Source organism: Odontesthes bonariensis, chromosome 19 (assembly GCF_027942865.1).
Source record: "Odontesthes bonariensis isolate fOdoBon6 chromosome 19, fOdoBon6.hap1, whole genome shotgun sequence".
Taxonomy (NCBI): domain Eukaryota; kingdom Metazoa; phylum Chordata; class Actinopteri; order Atheriniformes; family Atherinopsidae; genus Odontesthes; species Odontesthes bonariensis.
This window is the reverse complement of record NC_134524.1, coordinates 8678346-8701900: the sequence shown is the minus strand read 5'-3', so window position 1 is coordinate 8701900 and position 23555 is coordinate 8678346. Positions and strand designations below refer to the sequence as shown.

Here is a 23555-nt window from a genome sequence, read left to right as displayed (position 1 = left end):
ACTGGAACTTAGCAGTTATTTCCACATTAGCCGCATTCGGACAGAGCCGTTCTAAGAAAGGTCCATCTCGAATGTCGTTATGATAGCTGCCCTTCCTCAGGGGAACTGTTTCAGTTTGCATTCGCACATGAGTCGGGACCTGATAGGGACTGATGCGACGCAGCCGTCTGCGACAGCGACGTGTTACCTTAGTGCCATATTCAACAACAAAACAGAACAAAACAAAACCCGCGAAAAGTAAGGAGAAGAAAAAAACACCACAAAGAAGCTAACATGGAGAGCGGGGAGAGAGAGAATCAGGAGACGAAGGATGGAGCGCAGGCCATACTTCTTGGTTTCATGAAGGAAGGAGAGCAGAGCGCTGCAGACAAAGGAGACCACGGGGAGGTTTAACTTATTAAACACGCGTGTCGTATGAGGAAACATTTCAGCCTGACAACATGACAAGGGGCGGAGCTACCGACCACCAAACACCTCTGTCAGATGTGTTCCTATGGAAACCAGAACAGACCCAGCTGAGGAGAAGGAGCTGAAATGTTACAGGAACTGAGGGCCGTGGTCCTGAGTTCCTGTATGTGCGAATGTGGGAAAAAACGTTCCTGAAAAGGTTAAAGGAACTGCAGAAGGTTCCTACAGTGGGAATGCGGCTATTCTTCTTGGGCCTATCAGTCCCTTTGTGACTACAGAGCTCACCGAAGCCTTCTGTGTTCTTCATGACCTTCATTTTGATCATCCTAAAGTTTTGATGACAGCTTCGGCCCTCCTTCCACGTTCATTATCAGCTTTTCTCTAAAGCCGTCTGAATGCTGTCCACAGAGATGTGACGCACTCTTTTCCTGTAAATCTTTTAGAAGTTTTCTAAAGTCCTCGACATGATTCAAGTGAAGTGAAGAAGAGTTCGGGTCATCATTCTGAGCTGGGATCCAAGCAGCTTAATGTGACTCATCACTGCCCCCTTGTGGCCTTTTTGTGTAACGGTACTTAAAAACAGGTTCTTCCAGAGTCGACTTTCAGTTCATCCTCAGTCTGAAAAGGGATTTGATGCCGCAGCTACAGCTCCATCATGAGCATTAAACCTTTGAAACATCTGCCTTCAGTTTGTTTCAGTGATTGTGTTTCCAGTCTCCGAGCAGCCGACACCACAGGTAACAGTGGTCACATTTAAATCCATTCAAACCACATTATTAATATATTATAAAAGTAGATAAAAGGTCACTCGACATATAAAAACATGCATTCACACTTTTATTCACCAATTTATTGACGTCTTTATCATATTAATCAAACACATTCTACTTAAAGGGACAGTTCGCCTCTTTTGACATGAAGCTGTATGACATCCCATTTTAGCAATATCATTTCTGAACATCTTCTTACCCCCTGCTGCGTCCTGTGAGCAGAGTTCCAGCCTCGTTTTGGTGTTGATGAAGGTAGTCCGGCTAGTTGGCTGGGGTTTGAAAAATAAATCGTTTTGCTTCTCAAAACAATATGCGTTCAACAGAGTAATACATTTGCATCACAAAATCATTCTCCAGGAAAAAGTCAGACCTCACAATCGCTTGGCCCTATTTTCTCTCCCTTCGTATCACTGCCTGCTGCCGCCTGCCGACAGCCGCGCCTGTTACGGTGTTTACTGCTCGGTCTGCACTTCGGTCTGCACAGCATGCAGTGATACGAAGGGAGAGAAAATAGCACCAAGCGATTGTGAGGTCTGACTTTTTCCTGGAGAACAATTTTGTGATGCAAATGTTTTACTCTCTTGAACACATATTGTTTTGAGAAGCAAAACACTTTATTTTTGTGGCCCCAGCCAACTAGCCGGACTACTTTCATCAACGCCAAAACTCGGCTGGAACTCGGCTCACAGGACCCAACAGGGGGTAAGAAAACGTTCATAAATGATGTTGCTAATATGGGATGTCATATAGCTTCATGTCAAAAGAGGCGAACTATCCCTTTAAACTGTTAAAGACATGTTTCATGATTTCTGACTCATTAAGATGGCGCACAAGTCTCCATTTTTTGTGTTTTCGCTCATGTCGTTGATATCTTGGAACGTCCAGCGCAGTTTTACGTTATGATCATGCAAAGAAATACTTGAAAACTGAACATTTATGAGCAGAAAACGCCAACAATCATGTCAAAAGAGGCGAACTATCCCTTTGATAGACTCAAAATGAAGCTTTAGACAAACCTGTACATGGTCTCAGCCTCAACATCCCCGAACCAAACTCGCAGATTTGGAGTGAAGTTCTGCCCCGTCAGCTCCAGCATGGCGACGTCACCTCCACCGTTTAGCTGCAAGATAAGTACATAATAAGAAATAATTGAGAAACCTCGGTAAAAAAACGGATGCACCGAGCCAACGCTGCGGCGGCTTTAACATACCTGTAAGCTTTCTACCACAGGCACGGGGGTGACAGGCGAGTGGACGGGGCCCATGCCCTCGTAGAAAGTGTATTCGGCCTTGTCTGTGCTGATGATTGTCCAGGAGGCGCCGTCGTTGATCATCTCCTTGTTTGGTTCCTTTGGGCATGGAGTGGCCTGGCAGAGGGGACAGAAAGGGCAGACGTGAGGCCTCCTGACCTATAAGCACCGGGCGCCGCTGACCCGGCTGACACGGTTTGTAGATGTATAAACCACACTGACTTGAAACTGGATGATCCTTTCTTGGGAAAGGCACAGGTACATGCGCTCCGTGTCCTTCAGGTAGAAGGCACACTTGTGGAGCTGGGAGACGGGGTCGTCGGCGTCCAGCAGCGCCGTCTGCTTGTCAACCTTTCGGATGATCTGGCAGAGAGAAGAGGGGACACGTTAGAGTTGGAAATGTTGGGGGGAAAAAAAAAGACACGAACATGAAAGGAAAGGTTTAATGTTTCTGGCTGGAAAAGGAACAAAACATCACATTTTCGTTCGATTTGTTGCTTTAAATTCTTAAATTTCGAGCAGATTTGTGTTCTTTGTGTTTAGCTGTGATCAGTTTGACTTGTTACCAGTCTGGGCAGGGCCATGCCGGTGACGGAGCAAACCAGCTTGACCGTCTGGCCGTAGTGGATGTAACCGTCTCTCACAGTGAACTCTTCTCCTTCCGACTCCTCGTCATCCACTGGGTGGGACAAAAAAAAAAAAAAAAAAAAAAAAAAGTTGGTCATTCTCTTCAGCCAATAAACACCGAACCAGCCGTCAAACCCTGCATGATCGGAAGCTTTTCTGAACACTTAGAGACTCACGCAGGTGGATGTAAAAAGCGCCCCACTGCTGGGAGCTGGCGTGGAAGTTGCCGCCCTCCACGTGTAGGTAGCGCGTGCTGACCGTTTGGGAGCGCAGCCGGTTGAACAGCGCCACCTTGGTCCCCGATGCAATGCACACTGTGGACAGAGGCGAGAACAGACAGATCCAGAGATGTAGGACACCATGTGATAAAAACAGCCGGTCTGAGACAGAGGGGGCCCGCTACATGTGATATAACTGGGTCACTGGACAGTTATGTCGTAGTTACAGCTTCACAGAGCTCATTTTTAATTAGGGCTGGGCGAGTTAACTCCTTATTATCGCGTTAACTCTTTAATTATTTAACGCCGATAAATATTTTATCGCGCCTTAACGTAGGTTTTTTTTAAATTAATTTGGGATTTTGTGCCTGTAATGGATATGAAAGTACAGAGAGACAGGAAGCAGGGGGCAGAGAGAGGGGGAACAACACGCAGCACAGGTCTGTCCAATGCGGGACTCGAACCGGGGCCAGCTGCAGCGAGGACTATAGCCTCATGGGGCGCCTGCTCAACCCACTACGCCACGGACCACCCCTGTTTTACTATTTATTTTATTATTGTAAAAGTCTGTTGCTCACAGGCTTTTATTTTGTAAAAGTCTGTTGCTGTCTGCTGCGGAACCGGAAAAGAAAGTAATCGGCGGATCCACCAAACATGGAGAAGGGTATGGAACTTTTACTCGGCCATTTTCATTTTAAAGTTCTTCCAGACGGCGGAGTCGACAGAACCAAAGTCATCTGTAAACACTGCCAAGTTGAATTGTCTTCTCAGCGTAGTAGTTCCAGTCTAAAATATCACTTAAAGGCAAAACACACAACTGATAGCAGCAAGTCAGGTTGCGGTTGAAGCACTGAAAAAAAACAAACAAAAAAAACACATAATTTTCCAAAGGTAACGAACGAAAACATACATTACAAACAGTATGACAAAGATCAAAGATGGCAGCGGCAGCAAAGTTAGTGCGAGAGAGGCTTAAAACGGGTGATCTTAAAACGAAACCTAAAGAAGGTGCTATAAGTGCCGTTTGGGAAAAATTCCACGAGATGATCAATTCGGATGACACCAGTATGTGATTTGCAAAACTTGTGAATGCGTATATGTTATCCACTACATAGTAGTAGGCGGACTTATTGGCAAGATATAATGAACTACGCTGTTTGAAAAAGCCGATACAAATAGCCAAGGCACCTTCAACAGACACCTATCGGCGGATGGCGGGCGGGTTCGGTTTTGAAAATCGGTGAAAAAATGTTTGTGCAAATGGATAGCGGGCGGATATATATTTTTTGCAGCGGTTGCGGATGGGAAAATACGTCATCCGCGCATCTCTAGTTTGCACAACAAATGTTATGGCACTTTCATTCATATGGCAGCACATTTAAAATAAAGCTAAATGCTAAAAGCTATACACTACTTTTGGATTCATTTTTGGATTTTACGTACAAATGCGATTAATCGTGATTAATCAGGGAAATCATGTGATTAATTAGATTTAAAATTTTAATCGTTGCCCAGCCCTAGTTTTAACTTAAAACGATAAAACAACCCTGATGAAAACGTCCATGAAGCTCTTAATACCTCAGAGAAGGTTTTACTCCACTCAAAGTTTGGCTCATTTGAGCCTGGATTTGTTTGAAATTTCCATTCCATCATTACCAAACAATAAAATTTACCACCTGAAAAAGGTTCTGGTTGGTTTTTCTAAGATGAAATGCAACATGAGCTCAGCTCTGCTGAAAAAAAGCTTTTTGGAAGCAGAAGAAGAAGGATTTCTTCTTCAAAATCTCTCTAAAACGCCCAAAGAGAACCTACAAATATCCACAAATGAGACAAAAATCAATGGAAATTAGCTGATTTAGAAACATATCAAACACAGAGGAAGCGACACAACAATGAATGCGAACGCTTTGGTGTAAAATATTAAATTGAAAATAAGAGATAGATGGTTCCTCTTGTAAACTTTAACGTAAAGCAGAACAGAAACTGCAAGAAAGTTTCAGTTCAAGTCAGTCCTCACACAACCAAAAACTATCAGAAGCGAGCAAAATGAGATCCACAAGTACGGAGAACCTCGCAGACACCTCGGAAATGGATTCATTTGCAGTCTGAGAGGAGGCGGTTTCTGGCCTGTCCTCACAGCATCGTGGCTGTAACGGCTGCTGTGAGGCTCAGACAGTCAAAAGGACGGATGTTTCTGCACCGTATGAAGTGTTCAACGCAACAACAACACATTTAACTGCAACAGTGGGCGAGATTTGACATGAAGACACACTCACACACATGCGAGCACAACTCACAGTCAGCGTTTTTCAGGGACTGCTTCTTTTTGGATGGCTTGGAGATGACTTTGATCCTCTTGCTGAGGAAGACGCCGATGTCTGCGCTGTTGCCGTAGAACATCTTGACAGATAACATGAAGTGCTTTCTCTTGTCTGAGTCGGATATGTACAAGGTTTTGGCTGTGCAATAATTCTGGCGGCGAGGCAGAAGAAGAGACAAAATAATTCAGTATTTCTGCGATAACAAGCGGCTCCAGAGTGAAGACAAAGGTTGCATTCAAAGTTCGGAGGTGTAAACTGGTAAAAATGGCAGATTTGTATCATCTTAACATGAGAAAATCTACCATGAAGTGCAAAGATATCAGATATATATATACGTGAGAGTGATTATCAGCTGGTTAAAAACATTCACACCTCCATTTATCCCCTTGTTGCGGCCTTTTGAGCTTCCAAAGTATATTTTCTAACAAAGGCCGTGGGTGGCAACAGTTTTGTTCTTGCACGCAGTTCAGAATTGATTGTTTAAAAAAATACATGTAGTTTATTTCTAACAAAAAAATATGAACAAAACAACTAAAAATATGAACTAAAAATGAACTTAATCTGATTTAACAAGCTCTAAAAAGTGGTAAAAAAAAAAATCATTTAACCACCACCTCCCGTCTTCACACCGGACATTTGACAAACAAAAAGAGCTTAATCTTCTTAATCAGTCTAATTAAAGGGAGGGTCTAAAAGTTATCAAAATAATCTAAACAATTTCAAATATAAAAAAAATGAATTTCAGATTTTGATTCCAAATGAACTAAAGTATATTCTAACTACCCAAAGAAAACCAAATTGATAGAACTTATGATTTACGAAACATAAATGGCCACAACACCCCTCTGGGGAACAAATGAACCCTTAAAGGGTGCCGAATGCATCCGAAAAGGGTCTGAAATAGTGCATGCGCGTGCGTTATTTACTCACCTTTCCCTCTAAGTTGAGCTGTTGCATTTCTTGGTCGCTGTTGCCGATGCCGATGAAGGCACAAGGCTGCGACTCCTGGTCGGAGCAGCCGTCTCGCTCCATCTGTTCCTTCTTTTTCTTCCAGCCGCTGCCCATCAGGTACACGCAGGGAGGGGGGCAGAAGAACCTGGACACAAGCAGAGTTTCAGGTGTTTCAGGTGCTTCAGTGAGGCTGTTGAGAGGTGATCCGGACTATTTAGAAGAATAAAAAAAAAACTATTTATCTACCATTGAAGCCAAACAGTAACAGTGCACAATGGTCTTTGTTTAATTGTATTGCTGATATTAAGCAATGGTTGGCCCAAAATTTTCTTCCTTTAAATGATGACAGAACTGAATGCATTGTGTTTGGGGATACTGTGACGGCTGGCTTTGGCACCTCGTCTTCAAAGCTTAGTTCAACTGTCAGAAATCTGGGCGTGACCTTTGACCTTTGATCTGAGGTTGGACAAACAAATTAACAATGTTGTCAGGACTAGTTTTTTCCCAGTTGCGTCTCCTGGACAAAATTTTTAAGTCGTCATGACCTTGAGAAAGCCATCCATGCCCTAATAAGTTCAAGGTTAGACTATTGCGATGCGCTTTATGTGGGCGTCTCCCAGTCTTCTCTCAGCCGCCTTCAGCTGGTGCAGAACGCTGCTGCCCGTCTTTTAACCGACACCAAGAGACGTGTGCACATCACTCCTGTTCATAACTCCCTGCATTGGCTTCCTGTCCTTTATAGAACTGATTTTAAACTTTTAATGTTTGTTTTTAAAGCTCTTAACGGCCTCGCCCCATCATATTTATCTGAGCTTTTAACAGTCCTGGTAGAGCTCTGAGGTCAACAGATCAGTTTCTGCTGGAAGTGCCCAGGTCAGAATACAAACCCTGGGGTGAGCGAGCCTTTTCCCAAAGCTGCCCCCAGGCTCTGGAATAAGCCCCCCGTCCAGCTGCGTCTTATTTCTGACCTGGGCCTCTTCAGATATAGGCGAAAAACCTACTTATTTAGGATTGCTTTAATACCAAGGAGTATGATGACACTTTTATCTTATTTTATCTTACTCGATTTTGTTGTATTTTATTGCTTTCACTGTTTTTTTTATTGTTTTTACTTGTTTTTACTTATTCTTCTCTTTATTTATTACCTGCTGTAAAGCACTTTGGTACATCGTAAGGATTGTCTGTGAAGGGCTGTATAAATAAAGTACATTTACAATTATTTCATTTTTTTTAAATCATCTAGCCTGATTGCTTGATTTAATTTGCTGTAATGGAATCACAACTCTTAATTAGAGCAAATAAAAACAAAAACAACAACTCCTGGTGAAGTAAAACCAAATATTGCACATCTCAGGTTATACCAGCAGAGGGCAGACTTGTTCCAACTTCCCCCCCCCCCACAGTAGAAAAACCTGTATCATTGTGCAAGTGCTCTAAACTTTACCTTAAGGCTGTCAAACTAAGTCTAGCAGATGTTATCACAACCAGTCCAGCACAGGAATGATACGCAGAGAGAGAGACAAACCAGCAAATGACAGTAAAACTCATCTCTTTTCCGTTTCAAACATCCACATTTCCTGCTCTGAAACATCACATCTGATGTCAAGAGAAGAGCTGTGAAGATAAGAGGCCGCTCTGGCTTTGTGAGAGGTGAAATCGGCTCATTAATGAACCGGCTTCAAATGAATTCGTGTGCGTCAGTGTGGAACTGGAGAGCGACCTGTTTCGCAACACCAGTGTCTGTCTCTGTGGGTGTTTGTCTACTTTCACCTCCTATAAAAAGCGCTAGACAGCGAGAAAGAGGGAGACGGCGCATTAACATTCTCCATGCGCCCACTTTCTGGGGTTTCATAGGCTCGCTTGTTGCAGAGACGGAGGCACAAAGTAACGGCCGAGTATAGAGTTTGAAGCTTTGAGGATCTGAACTGACAGCTGATCCCGTCTGAGCGGCGTCCTCACCGCTGTCACTTTAACTGGACGGGACTCCTAAATGCTATCTGAAGAATTCGTCTTTTTCCTAAACTCTCTGAGGTGTCCCGATTTACCAAAAGATAGGGCCGCCTGATGAGATCGCAAGCCGCGCTGCGGCTCAGCCAAAAGAACAGGCGGGGGGGCGGAGAGGACGGCGAGTTGCAAAATGAGCAAGAGCTGGGGGGGTGGGGGAGGATTAAAAAAAAAAAGCTATAAAAAGTAGCAGAGAGAGGGGTGGAAAGGTGAGAGCAGAGTTTCAGGAAAGGGTTTGAGGAAGAAAAAGGTTAAAAAAAGGAAAGCCTGAGCGTTGCAACACGCAGCGATCTCAAACTGCAGAATCTGGCGTGTTGCATAAAGATTACAACAGCAGGTTGAGTTACCCTGCCGACCTCCGAGACCTGTCTGCTCTTGCATTCTTCGAGGTTTCAACAGAACATTCCCCCTGGAGACGTTCATCTCCAAACTCCCCTCTTCATGCTCCCTTTTCCTCGCAGAACTCTTTAGCCTTCACCTGAATGAGACCTCGTGCGAAAAGGGTTACAACTGGCTTCCTCCGGCGGTTAAAGCTGCCCGCTCTGCGCAGAGGCTGGGGCAGGAATGTGTTTTCCACCCACTCCTCAGCCGGAGCCCCCTGAGTGATGTACACTACCTGTCCATAAATCCTCAACAAAGAGAGCTCCACTTCTCAAAGACAGACAATGATTAGAGGCCACGTTTCTGTGTTTATACTCAATGCTAATAACTCCCTCTCAGGGCTACAACAAGTGTGTTACACAACAGGTGATATATGACGGTGTTCAACAGGCCAGGACAGCCTCCTGTTTCATCATTTTACTTTAAAGGAATAGTTTGACCACAACATCAAGCAGTCTTCATGCTAAGCTAACTTAATGTCGTTTTCACTTATTAGGACCAGACAGTCAGTGGGGTTACATGGCACTGAAAGGATCGGATTAATGGCCAAATTACAACATGACAATGAGTTATTAAGTTCATGTATACACCTTAGTTTGACAAAAAATTGGACCGGATCGGGTTACTCGGAGTTGGATTAAGACCCCGAGATAACGCGGTTGAAAGTCAAATTAAACCTGTTTGTAGACGCTGAAGGACGTGGTGAATTAGACTTTGCGTTCTGCGCATGCTCGAGATTTTTCCCGGGGTCGTGACCCGGAAGTTGGAAGAGACGATATTCCTGTTGTTGTCGCCGTCAGAAAGAAACAAACAACGCCATGGAGAATGCTCCGTTGGGCATCGAGTTTGTGCAACAAGCAGCTCATCACAGACCAAATGTAGACGGACGTAGCTTCATCTGGCTCTGCGTTCTCCGTCTTTCTCCAATGCCTGAGTTTGGTGGTGAAGAGGTTAACAGGAAGTGGCTCTATTAGCAATAGTTGAAATGGGTACAGCGCCATTCATCGCATCGGGGTATGACACGCTTTGTGCCTCTGATTCGATTCATTCACTGCCATATATCCAAGGATAATTACCCTTGCTCAACTAATTCTTATTGTAATTTAGCCAATAATCCGATCCTTTCAGTGCCATGTAACCTCACTGAATGGGTCTACATGATGAGATTAATTAGATTATAGCTATAGTTGGATTATGCTCCTTATTTAAGCAAGGGTAATTATCCTTGGATATATGGCAGTGAATGAATCGGATCAGAGGCACAAAGCATGTCATACTCCGATATGATAGGTGGTGCTGTACCCATTCCAGCTGTTGCTAATAGAGCCACTTCCTGTTGACCTCTTCACCACCAACAACAACAACAAACTCAGGGATTCGAGGAAGATGGCGAACGAACAGCAAGATGAAGCTACGTCCCCCTACATTTGGTTTGTGATGAGCTGCTTGTTGCACAAACTCGATGCCCAACGGAGCATTCTCCATCGCGTTGCTTGTTTCTTTCTGACGGCGACAGCAACAGGAATATCGTCTCCTTTGACTTCCGGGTCACGACCCCGGGAAAAAATCTCGAGCATGCGCAGAACGCAAAGTCTGATTCACCACGTGCTTCACCGTCTACAAGCAGGTTTAATTTGACTTTCAACCCAGTTATCTCGGGGTCTTAATCCAACTCCGAGTAACCCGATCCGATCCAATTTTTAGTCAAACTAAGATGTATACATGAACTTAATAACTCTTATTGTAATTTAGCCATTAATCCGATTCTTTACAGTGCCATGTAATCCCACTGAATGTCCGAAGAATGGGGCCAACAGGCAGGGCAGGATGTAGAAAACATGTAGAAACTGCACTGGTTTGTTTACAGCATGTCCAGGATGGTGGAGGATGCTGTGAAATTATCTTTATCATCTGCTTCTGTCCTGAATTCAACGGTTGCATATCTGAGATATCAACAAACGGGTGGACAAACGCCTGTGATGTCAAGGTCAAATTTACTCATATAGCTCAATTAAAAACAATAGAAGCTGAACCAAAGTGCCAAGATGACAAGATGTCTAAAGCCCATCCGGAGTCTTGTAAATAGTTTTACAGCAGCAACAGTCTGAGTTGTTCCTATCTGAACATACGGTCGTTCCATAGAGCAGGGCCGGCCATCAAACAAGTCCGGTCACCTCTATTTCTGAGTCGAGATCTGGGGACTGCAAGGACCGTCACGCAAATATGATGGTGCCAGCCCATTTAAAACCTTAAAAACAAGCAACAAAATCTTAGAATCAATTCTTAAAACAACAGGAAAGCCAGCGGAGAGATGCCAAAACTGGGGAAGTATGCTCATGTTTTATGGGCCTCGTTAAGAGACGAGCGGCTGCATTTTGTACCAACTAAAGCCGACGAAGAGAATTACAATAAATCCAGTTGTGTGGTTATAAGACAAGTGTGGCTTCACTTTGGCCACCAGTCGTAGCTGGAAAAAGCTCATCTTAACAGAGCTAATTTAGTAGCCAAAACAAGCAAAATTGGGCCCAAAATGGACCCTTGAGGCACTCCCATAAGAAAATACAGTTGTACAGCTGTACAGTTAAATACCCCTGTCAGATAAATATGATTTAAACCAACACATTGCTCAAGACGCGATAAAAGAATTGTAACTGAGTATCAAAAGCAGCCGTCAAATCGAGTTTCCTGAATCTTAAAAATAGCTCTTTTCCCATATGTGGACATTCTCTGGACCTTTTTGCCGTAACATCCAGCTTTCAGGCTTAAGGCTGAGGAATAAAGCTGAGGAATAAGCTGCTCAACTCACCTTTTCTCATTGCCGTAGGATTTCTGTGCAACTTTTGCGTGCAGGATCATGACGGTTTGGTCACCTCGCTCCTTCAGGTAATTCCTCATCGCTTCTCTGCAAGAAGAAAAGCCGCAAAAACATGTTTCAGAGACTCGTTAACGGGCCACCGTGTCAAATCGAGCAGATGAGGCGCTACTGGATCGGTTAAATCTGAAACGGGGGACGACTCCTGGATTAGTGTTGGGGCCACTGAGGATCATCGTGCCAAGTGTAGATGAATGTGCGAGTGTGAAATATGGAATGAAAACATACATATGGACGCGTAGTGTACTCTGAACGACCTCTGGAACGCCTCAGCGCCTGCACAATCTGCTTCCCAAAAAGCTATGTTCTGCTCCAGCTGAGGGTAGGCTGAACCGTTAACGACCGGCTCAGAGGGACATTGAGGAGCAAGACCCGGGAACACGGAGAAGAAAAAAAGGAAACACCAGAGCTAAAAAAATAAAAACGACAGAGCTGAGCTCACCAGCAAAGACTCCTCGTTTCGTGTTGAAATGTTGCAAGATCCAAGCTCCGACTACTCCTGCCAAAACCTTCCACCTCCCCACCTTCTTCACACGCATAAGCTTATTATTTTAATTTTTTACGAGACCACGAGGACCTAAACTGGACTGAGAGGACAGGTCGTGTTTATATGCACAATGAGGACACAATCGCACAGATGTGAGTGACACCGCGAACTGGAGAGCAAAGCTGCATCACGCTTGTTGCTTCAAAAGAAGAAACGTTCAACAGTTTTACTCCCGACGTTCCTCTAGATGTGATCACGTTGAAGGATGTAATCCTTTCCTGGGAAGCTGACAATACTCTCACCCACGTCATGCAACACACACTTTCCAGGGAGACTCAGGCGCCCTCCTGCGCTGATTGATTACATCGACAACACGGCCGCCCAGACCTGCAGAAGTCTGGCCTGCAGGGCGCATGTCACACCTCTGATGGTGCCACTGACATGCTGCTCTTTCAGGAAGGAAAAACATCACACAGCGACACACACAGCGGATCCACACTTCTGCACCTTCTTATTCAGAGACTGTATCAGTATCAGTCACATCAGATTTTCCATCATCCCTCTATCACTCTTGTTTTTTTTTCCCATGAAGTGAAATGAGGTGAAATGAGGTGAAATATGATCTCCAGCTCAGAAGCATCTTTCACCTGGTTTTACAAAATCTTGCTGCCAACTCATCATTCAGTGGGGTTACATGGCACTGAAAGGATCAGATTATTGGCTAAATTACAGTAAGAATGAGTTGAGCAAAGGTAATTCTCCTTGGATAAATGGCGGTAAATGTATCGGATCAGAGGCACAAAGCGTGTCATACTCCGATATGATAGGTGGCGCTGTACCCATTTCAACTATTGCTAATAGAGCCACTTCCTGTTGAAGTCTGTCTTAATCCGATTGCGAGTAACTTGATTCTATTCAATTTCTTGTCCGATTAAGGTGTCTACATGAATTTAATAATTCAGTCTTATTGTAATTTAGCCAATTATCTGATCCTTTCAGTGCCATGTAACCCCACTGACTGACTACCAACTCTAATAATTCTCTAACAAACCAATAATAGACCAATCATCTGATCACGTAGCTGTTTCATGACACTAGAGTTCGCTGGTTTGCTCTTTCACTGCTCATCAGACCATTTCAGACTACCCACAAGACACCATTCCCAATCAAGAAATGTTTTGGCTCAAGAAGAAGCTTTCGCTCATCTAAGCTATTCATATACCCTAGAGGTACAAGGAAGACATTTCTATATCAACCAATTTCAAAGTTAAACAAGCTAACTGTCTATCATAAGTTAAACCGCAATGGAAAGCTCTTAAGCTGAGGTTGCTAAAAAAAAGAGGAGTGGCTCAAACACGCTCTATGATCTTGGCTCCAAATGGGAATCACTTGGAAAAAGGCTGATAATAAGCAACCGTCTCCATTCTCAGCGTAACTGCTCACAGAACTGTGTACTAAGCTTGTTAGCATGGGATTCTACAAGGGGGAACACCTGGTCACCTAAACCAAGCACAGTGCAAGAAATTGACGACAAAAAACATCAACAGTAGGCTTATACGTCCCCTACCGGTCACTTATATACTGCAGCTTATAAACTACCAAACAGACGCAGGATACGCGAGGCAGCCGTGATAAACATGTAGTTACGGCAACCTTATTTCCACTCTAAAGGTGCGTTTCAAGCAGCCAAACTGAAGAGAACAAGAGTGAAATGGCACGTAAGTGAGGAACTATGATTCAAGTTAACTCAAATTTTGATTCAGCTTTTTATGTTACAAGAGGAAGAGCCAAGGCCACAGTGTGCGTTAAAGTTCTGAGCAACAAATGCATGATGCCATCTTTCAACCAAACATGCAGGACTGAAGGATGGGCCAGTTTTCTGAGGCCATTTGTGATGTAAAAAGTTTGAGAACTACTGCAGTCAGGAGAATAACCTCAGTAGATAAGGATGGATAACATGTAGAGCCTCTTATCAAATGAATAACAAAAAATAAACTTGTGTTATGTAGCAAAGCATCGTTCAAACCTACAAAACTATCCCCAATTTTCGAGGGGAATCTAAGGCTTAAATAGACACCAAATATGTCCGGTTGAATTTAGGTAAACTAAATGAGATATCTTATGTAAATCTGCAACTATGGAAAGTCTGGCTTCTGGGGTTTGAATTAGAGGCTTAAAGATGAACAGATACAAACATGAACCCATTTTAGGATTCAATTGCAATCAAATTAAGTCTACCATAAACTGATAAATGGCCTGATTCTACACTTAAAGCTACAGTTTGACTTTATAGACAAAACGGAGCAGATCTGAGGTATTTCTACAGTCCAATCAGCAGTTATCGATAGTGTCAACGCCACAAAGACGCATTTTAAGAGGCTCCGACACATCTCAGTCCCAGACAGAATATCTGGGAGGAGCCACAGCCAGTGAGAGTCAGGTGACTCATCGGCGTGAATCCTGTAAAAGGAAAATGAACATTCGACAGACCAAAGAGATATTTAGCTTTCTAACCAACGTCTAAATCTGCCCGATGGAGATCAGTCATACGAGTCGGGAGCTACTAAACCTGACGTAGCGTGTGACCCCGCCGTCACAGATCAGCAGTGCAGTGTGAACACACTCCAACAATCCATCAACGCCAGACAACTTTTGGTCCTGAACCTGGCTCAAGGTCTTTCTGCCAGTGTTGATGTGAGAGTTCTGCCTAAATGTCAGAGTTGGTCCAAACCATCTCAACATCTGTGCACGCCAGCGGCACGTTGAGTGAGCAGAGTCTGCACACAATTTAAACAACTCATCAGCCAGCTGGGCAGTGAATTCCCGCTCAGATCTCGCAACAAAAGAGGAGAAAACACCCAAAATATGACTTAGTCTGAACATGTATTGCGCCTGAACCATATCTTACCCAAACGTCTGAATTAATACGCATGTACTGATGCAAAACAAGAATTCAGATCGTCGTTGCAGCATGCAACGACATCCAAAATCTTCTCACGTCACTTCAGGGGAAAAAAAAGTCTTTATGAAAGATTATGTTTCACAAATTGGTGTAAAGACAAGACTGTAAAAGTCACACGAATAAAGAGGAACGTGTTGAGCTAAACCTGAGGAGATATTACGTATAAATATAAACTCAGGATGCAGATTCACTCCCTTCGTGATCTCCGACGACAGAAGGAGAAGTGAGACGGTGACCGGTGCACAGCTCAAGTTTCTGTGCAAAAAGTAGCACAAAAGACACGCATTTTGTTGTGCAATAAATCATGCATTCAAGAGTAGAAACATGCTCATCAACAATTAAATAGAGGGTCGATCAAAAGCACATGTGGAACAACCAGTTATCAGCGATAAGCAATGAGAATGCAGAGAAACAAAACCACCGCAGGAAGTGTGAAACTCATGAGCAAGAACAACATGACAGAGGAACTTCATCAAAGCAGTCGGTTTAATTTTAGTCGGGCTTCGCTTTGGTTAAGAGGTGCTAAAGGGCCCCCTCTGCATGTATGAGTGGAAGCAGAGAGAGGCGCCAAAGGTCAATGAGGGACACAGATAAAATAAAAAGGAAATACTTGAGAAGCGAGACAAAAATGTGTCAAACGCATTCAGAAAGAAAAGAAATACTCAACAGCAGGCACCGTTTGTGTGCACGTGTGTGTGCATGAGTGTACAAAGAGGGGCTTGGTTCAGGCAGGCTGCAGATGCCGCACAGCAGAGCATCTGCCCGTACATCTGTCACAGCGTCTACAGCAGAGTGGGAATGTCACAAGACCCCCATGTGAACACACATGCTCGAACACGCGCATAAAAAGACTGAAGCGGCATGCTAATACATGCGCGAGCCGCGAAATAGCTCAATCATGCAATTACGTGCGCCCTTATGCATCAAAAACAGACACATCTATAGGCCATGCTTGGGTTAAAACATTAGCAATCAGCCACTCTGGGCTGTGGAGCTTCCTGTCAAACATTCACTCTATTTGAAGATCGAGGAGAAGTGACCTTCAAACAAATGCCTCAGCGTTTGATGAGCCTGACCTCCGGGGGACTCGTGCGAGCCTCTGAACACCAACAGCTTGTGACGGGTTAATCTAGTCATCGACAGGCGTTAGCGTCAACAAAGAAAGTGGTGGTTAAAAGCATTTTTCCATGTGGCGTAAACTGAATAAAACATGGGTAAACGAGGCTGTGTGGAGCCGGCAGAGGGTGGAGGTGCACGCTACATCCTCAGTGGTTGTAAGCGAGTAAAAGTAGTCGTTGTCGTAAAAAAGAAACAACAACAACAACATAAATCAGAGGAAAATCAAGTCAGCTCTCCTTCAGGAAATACTTTCATCTCGGGGAAATTATAAAACATTTATTGTGTGCTGGCGAAGGCCGGAAACAGCTGGTGAGTCATGTCATTTTAACTCTTTGCCAGGTCAGATGTGTGATTCCCAAAAATGTTTCAACGCCCCCCCTTCTGCTCATCAAGTGTTATCCGAAGCAGGCATTGTTCAAAAATGGTTTCCATTTGCCTTTTCTCATTCACGTCTAAGCAGAAATCAAAAACGACAACAGAAATGCGGCTGTGAATATGCGTGAGTCGGCGCCAGTAACGTTGCACAAGTGATGAAATCAAGTTCCCAGTTTCTGACCAGCACGTGTAGGTAAGCACGTGCACGTCACTGAGAAATCTGTGCAAAGACCGGTCAATTATATCAGTTTATCTCTTCGTTAAGCTGCCGCTGTTCCTTCCTGTAATTCACACGTCAAATGTGTGCTTACATACATCAAGGCGGCATCGTGGAATAAGCCGAGTGACCACGGCGCCGTTGGTTTGAATGGCGAGATCTGCAATCTCAGACCTGTGGAGCTGGTGATATCTTGATTTTTTTTAATTGATAACAAGTAGGGCTGGGCAACGATTACAATTTTTAATCTAATTAATCACATGATTTCCCTGATTAATCACGATTAATCGCATTTGTACACGAAATCCAAAAATTAATTCAAAAATAGTGTACAGCTTTTAGCATTTAGCTTTATTTTAAATGTGCTGCCATATGAATGAAAGTGCCATAACATTTGTTGTGCAAACACACTTTTAACATCAGCATCTTTCTGTAGTTTTTATGTAGAAGCCTCGCTCCACTGTCTGTTTCCTTGAATGACTTGCTGCTATCAGTTGTGTGTTTTGCCTTTAAGTGATATTTTAGACTGGAACTACTACGCTGAGAAGACAATTCAACTGTAAATGCAGGAGTTTTTTTTTTAAATTTACTTTGAAATACGTGCTTTTATGTTGAAACAAGTAAAACAGGAAGTGGCGCCGGTTAGCTCCGTGAGCTTCACACAGAGACCGAGGAGCACCTGTAACATGTTACCTGCTAGTTTGTTTTTATTTTATTACTCCATGCTTTGGGGTGTTTGCTGTAACTGTGTGAATGTGATGCATTCAACAGACTTTTACAATAATAAAACCTGCGTTAATGCGCGATAAAATATTTATCGGCGTTGAATAATTAACAAGTTAACGCGATAATAACTCGAGTTAACTCGCCCAGCCCTAATAACAATATAATTTCATACGAGATATAGGATTAGACAATTTTGTTTATACAGATAGAGTTCATGTTGCGTTAGAATTGTACTAAGAGGGTCTCGATGTCGCCCATTTCTCCTCTCCCAGCCTATCCCACAACTTCGCACCACAACCCATCGCTTCAGATGAGCAGCAGAGTGATGCCGACCATAATCGCTAAGGACACGGTCACGGATTTATTCATGCTAAAAACCCGTCACCCAAGATATACAGAGCTACAGAATCTGAATTACTTTGGAAGACAAGTATTGCCGATTTGTCCTTTCCAGAAAAAACTAAATCAAGATATTTGTCATATATCGAAACTTAGCCAAAAAACATCGAGCTTTGATTTGTGGTCCATGTCACCCAGCCCTGACCGCCACCCTCACTGCCTCAGAGGTGTATGGGATGTGCTACAACCAGCCGATCCGCCTCTATTTTCATACGACAGGACACAAAACAAAGGCGCATCCGTCCAGGCTTTAAAAGACATATGACACTAATGAAACCGATAACTACATTTGTGGCAAATAAATAAAAAAAAACAACAACCACAGTTTATTACAACTTTTTATAAAACCGTAGTCCTGGAAATACAGCTGCGGGCTGCTACAGCCAGCAAATGCAGTCGGTAACCAATCAGATGCATGCGGCTCCAGAGTTTATCTGTACAGCACAATTCAACTACAAGGTGATTCAAAGTGCTTTAGAGATACATTAAAACAGTAGAAATAAAAAGCACGATTTCAATTTTAAACAAAAAAGAAAGAAATAAGATAAATCAGATAAAATCAGAAGTTAGAATGTGATTAAGTTTTGAAACTCAAGCTTCAGATTTGGAGCTTTATTCAGCTGAAAATAGGTGTGTCTTCAGCCTGGACTTAAACACACTGAGTGTTTCAGCTGATCTGAGGCTTTCTGGGAGTTTGCTCCAGACATGTGGAGCATAGAAGCTGAATGCAGCTCCTCCATGTCTGGTTCTGACTCTGGGAACTGATAGAAGACCGGATCCAGATGAGCTGAGGGGTCTGGAAGGTTCAAACTGAAGGGGTGGTGAGAGACTTTTTACACTAAGATTGCACCATAAATGGACTAAACGGACCCCCGTGTTATTGTGTCACCGCTCGATTGTGTTTGCTCACACTGGTAATGGACCAATTATCAGATAGGACACATAATCGCCTCCGTCCCATGAGGCCAATGAACACAAAAACAAATGCAGAAACATCTGTATGCAGGCAGCTCGTCGGTGTGGCTTCTGTGAAGCAATGCTTCTTATTACAAACGGGGACAGAGTGCAATGAAGACAATGCTGTTGTCTGAATGTTCATCCAAGTTAATCAGGTTTTTTTTTTTTGTCTCGCTCATTGGCATCCGCCGCCCTGCTCTAAATACAATCAGCATCCATCTCCGCTGCTGGCTAAGAGGTGCCCTGACTTTAGTTGCCCTAAAAAGGCTCCTGCAGAAATGCTGCAGCATCTTTGTGGTCTGTGCTGCTGCCCGACACAGAGCCGTGCAGCACGATCGACTCAAAGGGTGGCAAATGGGTGCGAATAAACCAGCAGACACGAGGAGACTGAGGCAGTTTGTCAGGGAAAACAGAAAGAGCAGCAAATCCTGATACACAGCGGTGCAACCACACATATGCACACCAAAGGAGTCTTGTTTTTATGCCTCTTAGCTGCCTGGAGAAACAGAACTCCACGTCCACCATATATCTGGCCTTCAAAAAAACCATCCAATGAGTCCAAGAGCCAGTGAACTGGCAGCACATGAATGAAGAGGGGGACACATCAAAAAGGGCTGGGGCCCCTTTTTTCCAAAACCATTGCTCGGCTGTTCCAGGCAATATGCAACCCCTCAATTTCCCTACCGAGCGCCACGTGCAAAGGCCCGAGCACGCACACACACACACAGGCAAACCCATGGCCGTCCTAATAACAAAGGCAAGAACCAGTCAGCGAACAAGTGCACACACACCCATCTGGCCTCCAAAACACAAAAACCTCCCTCAACAAGCCACAACATCCATCACCGCTCTGCGCTCACTCACATGACTTGGAATAAACTTTAGAGGTACACAGTAATCAAAAACTTTGCAGCGCGGCTAGTCAAAGCCGTGCCGAATGCGGCGCACGGAGTTCACGTTCGCGTCACAAGTCCTTGGATAAGATGAATTATTTCTCAGGCTCGACTCAACACAAGCTTTTTTTTTTTTTAAAAAAAGGGCCTCAGATCAGACTGATGATCAATAACAGCAGAAAAAAAAGGAAGAAGATGCATTTTTAACTGAATCCAGAGTCCAGACTAAACATGGAGAAGCAGCATTTAGCTGTTATGCTGCAAACAAGTGGAACAAACTGCCAGTGGAGATTAAACTTTCACCAAATGGAGACATTTTTAAATCCAGGTTAATGTGTCTATGCATGAAATCTGCATGATATCTTTGAACTTATCTGGACAGTTGCTTGTTTTTAAATTCATTTAAATTATTTTATTTGTTTCTCTTTATATTCTTTTATGTATTTTTAATGCTTCTTCCACTCCCTGCTGCAATGCTTTTATTTTATTTGTTTTGTACATGAAATGTGCTGTACAAATAAATTTGATTTGATTTTATGGAGTTTTGCTGACTGACATGAAAAAGTCACAAACACCTTTGCGGAAACCAGAATTCGCCTTCAGAGTCTGCAGCCAGTAGCAGCTCTGCGAGGCTTTTTTTAAACAAGCGATTTTAAAAAAGGCATCCAAAAGGGCCTCAGATCAGACTCATGATCAGTAACAGCAGAAAAAAAAAAAGAAGATGCTTTTTTTTTTTTAAACTTAATCGGTATCAACTTAATACCAATAAATAAGACGAGGATGTTAAATTAATATAGAAGTGATATATCGTCTTCTCCGATCCCAACGCACGGCTTTCATGGAACACGTGTGCGCGCACTCACCTTGTTAGGCGCTGTGGCTGAGGGCGCTCCCCGAACTTCCTGCAGAGACACAAAAGCGAGAAGAAAGCATGAGTGGGCCGGTTATCGACCACAAACACACGCAGGGTAAACACTGCATTACAAAACTGTGCGCGTAAACACACACACACACTGTGGCCTTGACAGAGTGTGCGCACAGAGGCAAAATGTGCCTGCGTGTTTGTTTTCATGTCAGCAGAAACACCGGCTGAACTTCGCCCAAACCAACCCAAAAGCACCAACACGTACACAAAAAGTCAGCCGTGACGTGTGGACGATTTGAGATTAGACCCAACTTCCAAGTTTCTTATCTCTGTTAGACTTATTGTTTGACTATATGACACCAACAGCATGAAAAGCAGAGCCCCTAGAATCAAACACTCGACTGTTTTCGAAGCCTCACGTCTGCAAAGTGCATCCGACGGAGCTTCCAGTGGGAGGTTGCATCAAACGGGGGGTCAATTTCACAAAAACGGAGGCAAAAATGCAACATTTGGGTGAGATGCCACGGGATGCAAGAGTATTTCACCACTGCACTCTCACTTAATAAAGCAGGATGGGTGTAAGTGGTGTAACTTTCACTTAAAGGGACAGTTTGGGCTTTTTAAAGTGGGCTTGTGTGCCTTAGCTGTTGGGAGAAGCAGGGAGGAGTTCTTACAGCGAACACCTACGGTGAATTTTCACCATCAATCCTTAAAAAAAGCATCGCTCCACTTTTCCGTGTCGTATCCTGCAGCAGATCTGCTGCGACTCGCATTTCCGCCGGTTTGATCAGAAACAGTGAAAAATGAGCGATTGCGAAAGCCAAAGACGATGACATGCAACTTCTCGGGGCCGATAAGAGGATATCTGCATGAGCCAGAGGAAGAGCTGCTGATAAGAGATGCGGAACAGAGACGGAGCCAAGGAGGAAGATACCCAACAAGACTGATACACTGTTCCGGTGGACCCAGCTGATCAGCGGTAGGATACGCCAGGCGGCCGCGGTGACAACGCAAGCGAGGGCAAGTAGCCGTTAGCTTGGCTCCCACATGAGAATATACCAACAAGACTGTCCCTTTAAGAGGAAAAGAGGTTAGTATCCTGTAAGAGTCACATCACACCAACATAACTTAATAACTCCAGTCAGTATAAAACCACATCAAGTCAGAAATACAAACTTTTGACGACATTTGAAGAGACTACTGATCCGTATGCTTTCGAAATCAACGCACAGGAAACTGCAGAGCTCCAACTCAAAGCTGGAGGGGTGACACATGCGTCGAGGCTCATTTCACTTTAAAGACTCTCCATTCTGTCTCCTCTCTTCAGCCTAACGTTGTGGCATTTTCAGCTGTGTCTTCGTGACATTTACTGCCTTCAATTCATCATTTATGCAGCACTTTTGGCACCATCATACACCTCTAACTTGAAAAGTGGAAAGCTAACTACCTGCTGGCCATCTGATAAATGACCAAACTGAATTAAAAGTTTGCGTGAATCACAGGAACGGACAGTAAGTCTTCCGACATTTCACAGCAAATTCATTCTTATCTTTAGGTCATTTGTTGGTGAAGGCAGCGCCGATGGGTTCAGGGTGTCGTAAGCAACACCATCTGGCCAGAGCTATTTTAGCATCTTCCTGTGATAAAAGCGTGTTGCTCTGCTTTCACGAAATGTTGCCTGAGGAGTTTCTGCAAAGTCAAGCCGACAAATGAGCAAAGAAATACCTCTGCGAACTGCAAATGATTCATTTCCCCATCAGGTGAGTATTTGCAGCAGAACATGCCCAAAAACTAAAAACCTAAACCGGTGGATTATATAATCTTTAATCAAATCCACAGTGGAAAACCAGAGGATCCCAAAAAGCTCGACATCTGATGCGAAATAAAAAAAGAAAATGGTGGGAATCAGAAGCAGAATTTTTTGCCTTTTCGTCTCCCCAGGCTGAGCAAGAGTTCATGTGTTTGGCATCAATCACGCAGCTCTTGGCCTATGAACTGAAAAAACAAGTGTTATTCGTCTCTCTCTGTTAAATTAAGAGCCGGTGTCACGCCACTCGAGGAGGTCACTCTCAAAAAATGTGCGTTGCGTCATTTCGGACTACGGTAAGCGTCGCACTCGAGAGATCTTATCCTCACAGGGACGACAAAGAGAAGCGAGCACTCTTAAAAGTTTTAGATTCCCAGTCTGAGAGCGTTACCGAGTCCCAGATAAGGATCGGACGGAAACTGTGCGACAAAATCAAGACGTAGAGGGTGTTAAAGTGACTTTTTACGAGCTTTTTGGGCCACAGATCAGTTCTTGGAGGCTCAACAGAGAAAATAAAACGACACTTATCGTGTTCACGGTGCATCGCTGGACGTAATTTGGTTGTCAAGACAAAATAAGATAAACGTCCATTAAGACGTACATAAGACGGTTCAATAAGACATTAAAACAAGCCGTGCAGTCGCAGCTGTTTAAGTTTATCTTGACGTTTATCTGCTTAAGATTTTTATTTCTCAGCCTTCGAGAGGTTTAAACGTCATAATTCCCCCCCAAAAATCATAAATAATGATGCAACGCTGACGTCACATCAGGCTTGAAAGGTAAAAGCGTGCGTGTGTTGCATCAGGTCTGAGTGAGCCACGCTTTCTTATGACAAGAGCTGCACAAAAACCTATTTTTCCATTTACTAAGCTGCATCATCGAGACCAGTTAGCCTCACTGTCAGTCATGTTAGATATTGTAATTCTGTGGTTTTGGCAACATCCATG

The 23555-nt window shown here is 43.7% G+C and overlaps 1 protein-coding gene across 1 annotated transcript in view; it reads right to left on the bottom strand.

Annotated features, from left to right (window-relative positions):
• Window positions 1-23555, bottom strand: part of rbpjb (recombination signal binding protein for immunoglobulin kappa J region b) — a 48438-nt gene that overhangs the window by 4031 nt on the left and 20852 nt on the right. Inside the window, exons 2-10 of the mRNA XM_075451900.1 lie at window positions 20800-20838; window positions 11736-11831; window positions 6524-6689; window positions 5570-5744; window positions 3231-3368; window positions 2994-3106; window positions 2650-2790; window positions 2389-2544; window positions 2195-2298 (exon numbers count right to left, since the gene is read on the bottom strand). Of these exons, the coding sequence (XP_075308015.1) occupies window positions 2195-2298; window positions 2389-2544; window positions 2650-2790; window positions 2994-3106; window positions 3231-3368; window positions 5570-5744; window positions 6524-6689; window positions 11736-11831; window positions 20800-20838 (1128 nt within the window). The remainder of the gene's footprint in view (window positions 1-2194; window positions 2299-2388; window positions 2545-2649; window positions 2791-2993; window positions 3107-3230; window positions 3369-5569; window positions 5745-6523; window positions 6690-11735; window positions 11832-20799; window positions 20839-23555) is intronic.